The sequence below is a fragment of the Melospiza georgiana genome, chromosome 9 (assembly GCF_028018845.1).
Source record: "Melospiza georgiana isolate bMelGeo1 chromosome 9, bMelGeo1.pri, whole genome shotgun sequence".
Taxonomy (NCBI): Eukaryota; Metazoa; Chordata; class Aves; order Passeriformes; family Passerellidae; genus Melospiza; species Melospiza georgiana.
This window is the reverse complement of record NC_080438.1, coordinates 3448767-3456961: the sequence shown is the minus strand read 5'-3', so window position 1 is coordinate 3456961 and position 8195 is coordinate 3448767. Positions and strand designations below refer to the sequence as shown.

The 8195-nt window shown below is 53.2% G+C and overlaps 1 protein-coding gene across 1 annotated transcript; it reads left to right on the top strand.

Annotated features, from left to right (window-relative positions):
* Positions 1-21: 21 nt before the first annotated feature.
* Positions 22-8028, top strand: ALDH9A1 (aldehyde dehydrogenase 9 family member A1). The gene is made up of 11 exons (XM_058029928.1): positions 22-254; positions 895-1040; positions 2132-2261; positions 2534-2668; positions 3124-3320; positions 4080-4220; positions 4877-5065; positions 5985-6072; positions 6383-6524; positions 7004-7116; positions 7217-8028. The coding sequence occupies exons 1-11, from the start codon at positions 62-64 to the stop codon at positions 7309-7311; spliced, it is 1569 nt and encodes a 522-aa protein (XP_057885911.1). The 5' UTR covers positions 22-61; the 3' UTR covers positions 7312-8028.
* Positions 8029-8195: the final 167 nt, after the last annotated feature.

Below are 8195 nucleotides of genomic sequence, written 5' to 3'. Positions count from 1 at the left end.
AGGCGTCTGAGGGAGAGGCGGCGCTTCCCGGCCGCGGCGCCTCACGGGATCCATCCCGCCGATGTTGGCACATTCCCGGCTCCCCAGCCTCCTCCTCCAGCTCCCCCGGCTGCGCTCAGTCGCTCCCGGCCTCGCCGCCATGAGCTCCGCCACCGGCACCCTCACCGTGCAGCAGCCCCTCAACTACCGCGCGGGAGCCCGCGTCCAGCCCGCCGACGGCGGGCAGCTGGAGGAGGTGTTCGAGCCGGCCACAGGTACCGACCGGGGAAAGCTCCGAGGGCTGGGAGAGCTCTGTGCCTGTAGGGCCCGGTGTCCTCGGCTTTCCCCCAGCTCACCCGGGTGTCACATATGCGGTGTCCTGCTGCCCCTCGGCCACCGCTGCTGCAGTGGCGGAGCTCTGCCTCAGTGTTTGGCCATCATCGTTCTTCGTGCAAAAATCAGCTCTCGCTCTGTCACTGCCTGATTTTGGCAAACCTCCCCGATTTAAATATCTCTGTAGTTATGTAATTGTAGTTATCGGTGTGTAGCGTTCAGCAGAATCGTTTCTAAGCGTTTAACCCTCCTGGGGGAATGTGTAACGAGAGCCTTGAAGAGGGTGGTGGAAGTGTAACAAACTCAACTGGAAAAGCCAGAGATTTTGTAGCAACTGGAGGTAATTAGTAACCAGAACACGACTGTGGGCAATGTCAGCTCTTTTAATTGGAACCAGCTGAATTGCAGCACCTCTTCTCTGGCTGAATTTTGATTACAAATCAGTGGGTTTCAGTGGGAAATTCTGTGCCTGGTGTAATTGGCTTGACTGAAGTATCTGGGGTCTGGTGCAAGTAAACCACATTCTGGACCCCTTTTCTGAGATTTCCGTCTCATTTATTCCCTGTTCAAAAACGTGCCCAGGTCGTGTGCTGTGCAAGCTGCCCTGCTCTGGGGAGAAGGAAGTTGATCTGGCTGTGCAGAGTGCAAAAGCTGCCTTTAAAATATGGAGTCAGATGTCAGGCATGGAGCGGTGCCGAGTGATGCTGGAGGCTGCCAGAATTATTCGGGTATGTTGGAAGGGACAGGGGTGGTTCTGTCTCTGAGCTTCCTTGTGGCTTATTGTGGCTCTTGGAGGCTTCAGCAGGACTTGCAGAGCTCCAGGAGTTGCTCAGGAGTTAAAACCCACCTTTGGCCAGAAGAGACAGGAGGCTGTCTCAGGCAGGGCTTTGCTCTTATCACTGGAGTCAGCATCCGTGCCTGCAGCTTTGGCCTTATCACTGGATTCAAGGCCACTGTGTGCTTTCTCAGCTGAATTCTGTTAGACAGCATAAAACTGAAGCGGCCCATTTGGCATCTTGCAGGCTTTGTGGTTCTTTTAACAGCTGCAAAGATTAAATTTCAGTGCACACAGTTTCAGAGCTGAAGTTGCATAACTGGCATGGCTGAACTTTTGGCTTGTTGGAGGCTGTTGTTACATGACTGGAATGTGTCCTGGCAATAAGAGAAAGTAGGAGTACTGGTTTTTTATCTGTCAGATAATACACATGGGAGGATGCACATAAGTGAGGTTTAACTCAGACTCCTTTCTAAGATAACAGGTCCTTGGGCTTCAGAGTTAATCTCCATCAAGTTAATCTCCATTAAGTTCTTACACATCTGTAAGAACCCAGACCTTCCCCAGTGTGTATAAGTCATGAGAGAACTTTCCTTTATGCCAAACTTTTGCTTTTTCCAGACTTCCAGAGCAGGGTGACATTTCTGTTAAAGGATGTCTCCCTGCTGCATTGCTTTGTCCCTCTTCACTGGCCTCTGGTTCCATCCTGATCTTGCTGTTTGCTCTTCCCTGAGCACTGCGGTTCAGTTCTGCGAATTCTATCATTGTTTGCCAGACGGCTTCTCTAAGTTCATGTTTGTTCATCTTTTAGATAAACAGGGATGTTAAACAAGACTGGACCAGCAGTGAACCCCTGCAGCTTTCCCTCTGACATTGCCCTGCACTCAGTCACCATGGGGACATTGATAAACAGCAGTTGGGAATGTCCCTTTTGGAGATGCCCGTTTCTCGTGGCAGGATCTCGTTTGGGATTTGTGTGCTGTCTCCTTGTGGTGTTCTGCTCAGCTTCTCTAACATGTTGTCTCTGTCCTGTGCTGCTCACAGGAGCAGAGGGAGGAAATTGCCACCATGGAGACCATCAACAATGGGAAATCCATCTTTGAGGCCAGAGTGGACATCGACATATCCTGGCAGTGCCTGGAGTATTACGCAGGGCTGGCAGGATCTCTGGCGGGTGAGGAGTTACTGCAGTTTGCTCTTTGCTCTCTGTCCCACCTTCCCTGCTAACTCCAGTGGCACAAAGCCATCTTTGCTGCTGATTTCCCTGAGAGATGGGCCATTCCTAAAGAGCTTGGAAGGGTTCTGAAAGCACTCACACGCCTTCTGTGAGCTTGCTGGGGTAAAACTGTGCCTCTGCTCCCAGGCAAAGCCAGACCTGACCCCTGGGGCTCTGACCAGACAAGAAGGGACTTTGCTCTTTTCTACCCTCTGGCTGTTTCTTTGCAGGTGAACACATCCAGCTTCCAGGGGGATCCTTTGGGTACACTCGGAGAGAACCCCTTGGGGTGTGTGTTGGCATTGGAGCCTGGAATTACCCTTTCCAGATTGCCTGCTGGAAGTCTGGCCCCGCCTTGGCTTGTGGTAATGGAGCCTTTCTGCCCACCCCAGTGTCTCCTCAAAGCCAAGTGATCCTGTGGGGCACAGTGATCTCTGGGATGAAGTCTATGATTGCCTTGAAGTGTTGAAGGATTAGCAGAATGTTCAGGCAGTTCCTCTGGCAGAAAGGGAAGGGAAATGCGAGGAGGAACGTGTCAGATGTTGAGAGGTTAGGAGTGCATCCAGAAAAACACAATAGCTTGGCTTTGTACCAGATGGGGAAGGTCTCTGGGAGTGTCTGCAGGGCAAGACCAGCAGCGCCATCTCCCCCAGCCTCTCCCCAGCAGCAGTGATCAACTGAAGGTGTTTCCTCCTCTCCTGGGGGAAGCTTCTGGGCTCTGTTGAGACAAACTCACAGTGTGGGGTGGGGATTGTTGTTGTTTGTTCCCTGAAGCAGTTTGGGTGTTAACCCCACCTCGCCTGTGTCTGGGTTCCCTTAGGCAATGCGATGGTCTTCAAGCCTTCACCCTTCACCCCTATTTCTGTGGTGAGGCTGGCAGAGATCTTCACAGAGGCTGGAGTGCCCAAGGGGCTCTTCAACGTGGTGCAGGGTGGGGCTGCCACGGGCCAGCTCCTCTGCCAGCACCCAGATGTGGCCAAAATCTCTTTCACTGGCAGTGTGCCAACTGGCATGAAGGTAAAGACACCTTGAGACAAGGGTTGTATCAACTACAATCAGTCTGTAGTTGATACCCCCTTGAGCTTTTCTGCATGGGGCTTGTGAGTGTGGCAGCATTTTTGGGGCTGGGCAAGGAGGTTGCAGCACATAGAGGGTCATGCTGGGGATCCAGTTAACCTGCTGGGCATGAGCTTGGGAGAGTGGACCCCTTGGACAGCTTCACTTGCTTAGCCCCTGTTTGCAGTGAAGTCTCTGAGCTGCTCAGGTGGGTGTTGATGTTGGGAGGAGAGTACATGAAACAGCAGCACTAGAAAAATGTGGTTCTGGCTGCTATAAAGCACTAAAGCTTCATGCTACCTACTGTTTTAAAGCAAGGGGATAGTTTCTGTGAGTTTCTCACCCTCAGTTTATTATTCCAAAATAAAAAAAAGACTTTTGGGAATAAATTCTGAGTTGAAGGAGGGGAAATGTCCCATGAATGCTCCCTATGTGTGTATACCTGTGAGTTGCAGTGACAGATGGCAGCTAAAGCTGCCTGCAGCTTACACTGAGCATGAGACTTCCTGCAAATGCCTCTCCAGGTTTTGTTGGCTTTATCTGTACCCCCAGACCCTCTGTGGCTGTCCTCATCTGAACTCACCACATCTAGGGAGCCCATCTTGCCCTTTGTGCTGCTTCTCTTGTTGGTGATTAGCCCTTTGTGTCTCTCTTGCCTCTCCCCCCCAGGCTCCCCTTGGCCAGTGGATCACTTGTCTCTTGTGTCCTTGTTCCCCTCAGATCATGGAGATGGCAGCTAAAGGGATAAAGCCAGTCACCCTGGAGCTGGGGGGCAAATCCCCCCTCATCATCTTCTCAGATGCTGACCTGGAGAATGCTGTGAAGGGAGCCCTCATGGCCAACTTCCTGACTCAGGGCGAGGTGTGTGTGTCTGTGGGGCAGGGTGGGGCCAGCCTGTGCCCTCCTGTAAGTCAGGGGTGCCCTGGGGCTCCCATCCTGCCACACCTTTCCCTGGGCAGTGTCACAAAGCATGCCCTGGAAGGAGCCAGGGTGTCCCAGCAGAGTGTGCCTTAGCCACAGGGCACACTTAGCCAGTGTCCTGTCCTTCCCTGGCACCAAGCACCCAGCTCAGCACAGCTGCTCCTGTGCCCTGGGCACCAGCGTGGCACTCATAGCTCAGGAGAAGCTGTGCTGGTGTCCCCTGGAGGAGCAGCAGGTTCCAGCCTGGTGTGCTGAGCCTGAGGACAGGCTTCTGTCCTTCCCAAATTCGGGATATCCCCCTGTGCTGCAGGTTTTGTGCAATCCTGTTGGCAAATTTGCTCAGCAGGGTAATTTCTAGGAATTCAGGAGTCAGCTCAAGGTCTTTGCTGCTGGTGACCTGATGCGTTTTTGCCACCTGGTGGCATCAGAACCACGGTGTCCAGCAAGGACTGTTGAGTGCAGTCACAGCCCCAGGGTGATCTCCTTGTGTTCCTTGTCCCCAAAGGACAAGGAGCTTTTCCAAAAGCCTCTTCCAAGCAGGGAAGGACTGTGCAGTGCTGTGTTTTCTATTCTGAGCTGCCTGTCCTGTGTCCCAGGTGTGCTGCAATGGCACCAGGGTGTTTGTGGAGAGGAAGATCCTGGATACCTTCACGAAGGAGGTGGTGAAACGCACCCAGAAAATCAAAATTGGGGACCCTCTTCTGGAGGACACGCGGATGGGAGCCCTCATCAACCGGCCCCACCTGAATCGTGTGCAGGGCTTCATCAAGCAGGCAAAGGAGCAGGTGAGGTCGTGATGCTGCCCTGAAATGCCTCTCCTGTTGGACAGACACACTGCCAGCTGCCCTCCTGCCCTGTGCCTTCCCAGTTAAGCTGGGTTATTTGGTTGTTTTTGGTTTACTCAGTGGGTGTGTTGGACCACTAGATACAGAAATCTGTGGGATCTGCTGGGAGGCATCCCTGGGTCCTCAGAGAATTGCCTGATGTAGTTGCTGAGCCATTTTCCATGATATTTGAGAAGTCACCTTTGAGACATAGGTGAAGTCCCAAGCAACTGGAGAAGGAAAAACACCCATTTTCTAAAAGGAGGGTGGACAAGAGCCTGGGAATTCCAGACCCATCAGCTTCACTGCTCTGACTGTGTAAAGATCATGGAACAGATCCTCCTGGAAGTTGTGTTAAGGCACATGGAGGACAGAGAGGTGATTTGAGCCCAGTACAGGGTGCTGCACCTGGGTCAAAGCAACCCCTGCTACCAATCTAGGCTGAGGGATGAGCAGATGGAGCAGGGAAGGACTTCCTGCAAGGAGGGACTGGTGGATGAGAGGCTGGACATGCCCCAGCCATATGTGCTGTCACCCAGAAACCCCCAGTGCCCTGGGCTACATCCAAAGCAGTGTGGGCAGCAGATGAGGGGGAATTCTGCCCCTCTGACCTGCTCTGCTGAGACACCACTTCAAGCTCTGGAATCCTCAGTACAGGAAAAACAAGTGAGGAAAGGCTGAGAGCTGGGGTGGTTTAGCCTGGAGGGGAGAAGGCTCTGGGTACACCTGATTGCAGGATTCCAGTACATAACAGGCACTTAAAGAAAGATGGGGACAAATGTTTGAGCAGAGCCTGCTGGCATAGGCCAAGGGCCAGCCAGAGCTGGGCAGGATGCTCCTGGATGTGCCTGCATGCCTTCCTCTCTTGGCTCTTTTGCAGGGGGCAGAGGTGCTGTGTGGTGGGGACCTGTACGTGCCAGATGACCCGAAGCTGAAGAATGGCTACTACATGAGGCCCTGTGTGCTAGGTAGGCTCCATCTCAGCCATGGTACCATGGATGCTGTGGGATTTCTCCTGAGAAATGAGTTCAGCTTTGTAACCTGGTTCTGTGATGGCCCCAGCGTGGATGGACACTTGGATGGGGGTCCTAGAGAGAGCTGAGGCTTCCCAGAAGTGCATGCAGGGAAATCTGTGCTGTTGGTGCTTTTGGGGTGCCAGGGTGTGCCTGGCTGCTCTGCCATGCTGGGGGCTGTCTCCAAGGCTGTGTGGGTTGCTGAGTGCACAGGCTGTGCTGCTGCTCTTCCTCCTGAAGCCCTTGTGCTCTGCCACGCTTCCAGGGAACTGCAAGGATGACATGACGTGTGTGAAGGAAGAGATCTTTGGGCCTGTCATGGCCATCCTGCCCTTTGACACGGAGGAGGAGGTTCTGGAGAGAGCCAACGCCACTAAATTTGGCCTGGCAGGTGGTGTCTTCACCAGGTATGACTGGGCAGTGTTTGGAATCGTGCTGGGGACTGAAATACTGCAGTGATTTGCTGCTCCTCTTGCAGTGCCTGGGCTTCCAGAAAAGCTGAGGCAAGGGATTGCCAAAAAGGAAATCTGTAAATGACTGCACATCTCCCTTTTTTTTCCTCAAGTGCTGGGTGGGCCCAGCTGTCCCTTGGGTTCCTCCCAGCCTGGCTTGGCCTGCTGCCTGCCTTCCTGCCCCTGCAGCATGCATCAGGAGCCTGCTGTGCTGCTGTTGGCTACTTGCCCCACTCTGTATTGCTGGTGTCCCTGTCCTGCCCTCTGGAACTGAATGCACTTGGAGCATCCTTGGGAAGTGGTGCTGCCTCCTTGGAGCAGGCAAAGGCAGAGTAGGGCAGGCTGGACTCCAAAAATCCCTGCTGGCCTTTCTGCAGTGGGTGTTGCCTGGCAGGGAAGGAGGGGGTCCAGCTGAATTTGCCCTTTTCCTGCAGGGATATCCAGAAGGCACACAGGGTAGTGGCTGCTCTCAAGGCTGGGATGTGCTTCATCAACAACTACAACGTCAGCCCAGTGGAGCTGCCTTTTGGGGGATACAAGTCCTCAGGTGAGCTCTGTGTGCCCTCCCCTGGTTCCTGCCAGCTCCAGGGGCTGTGTGGCCACTGGCACTGCTGGAGCTGTGTCCTCACTGCAGCTCTTCCCTGCAGGATTTGGCAGGGAGAACGGCCGGGCAGCCATCGAGTACTACTCGCAGCTGAAGACTGTCTGTGTGGAGATGGGGGACGTGGAGTCGGTGTTTTAGTGCCCCTGGGGCCTGTCAGGGCAGCATCAGGCAGCTCCTTGCTGCCAGCCAGAGATGTGGATCATGTACACAGCAATAAAGCACCTACAGTTGTCAGTGTCCAGGGGGAAGCTGAGCTGGAGCAGCGTTTAACCACCCTGCTCCTGGACACGCAGGGCTCAGCTCTGCTGGACAGAGGGAGGCTCAGAGCAGGAGGCACCAATCTGGCTTTGGGCAGCAGCTCCTGCAGCCACAGAGGTGCTACCAGAGGCTTGGCAGTGGCCAGACTCCCCAGGCTGTGTGCCTTGATTCCCATTGCCTTCCACCCTCTATCAGCTTCACTTCTGGCTTAGGACCCTACATCAATGCAGGTTTGAGCTCTAGGACACAATTATATCCTGTAGCTATCCTGACTCTGTCTATTCTGTAACCCCATAAAAGCCTTAAATGCCTCATTGTTTATTCCCTCTAAACCCTTAGTAACCTCCAGTTTTGATTTTTTCTATCTGTACCTTACTCACACTGTGGGGAGGGTTGGCTGATGCTGCCTGGGCCAGGCATGGCCTTGGGAATCACCTCCACACAAGAGTGGGGGTGAGCTCCAGCATGGAATAGTGAAAGCTATCTCACTTCCTTCCTGTAAACTTACTGTTCTTTATACACATGATGAAGCAACAACTTCAATTGTTTTCTTATGTCTTTTTTTTAGCAATCAAATAAATACTCACTCTGGAACAAGTTCTCAGTGTGACATTAATTGAGGGGTCCAGAAATGGGGTTGTTGCTGTGTGAGTTAAATGAGCTGCAAGGTGGCTTTCTGATCACTAAAATCATAAAAGCTAGAAGGAACATCTCTGCCTGACAGACAGATTTCTGTAGTCCCACAAAACCAGAGTAGTTCTAGC

Excerpts from the sequence above, each read along its gene's own strand:
- ALDH9A1 (XM_058029928.1), top strand. The coding sequence starts at position 62 with ATGTTGGCACATTCCCGGCTCCCCAGCCTCCTCCTCCAGCTCCCCCGG. Across the intron at positions 4,221-4,876 it reads ACTTCCTGACTCAGGGCGAG|GTGTGCTGCAATGGCACCAG; the intron begins GTGTGTGTGTCT and ends CCTGTGTCCCAG. Across the intron at positions 6,525-7,003 it reads GCAGGTGGTGTCTTCACCAG|GGATATCCAGAAGGCACACA; the intron begins GTATGACTGGGC and ends CTTTTCCTGCAG.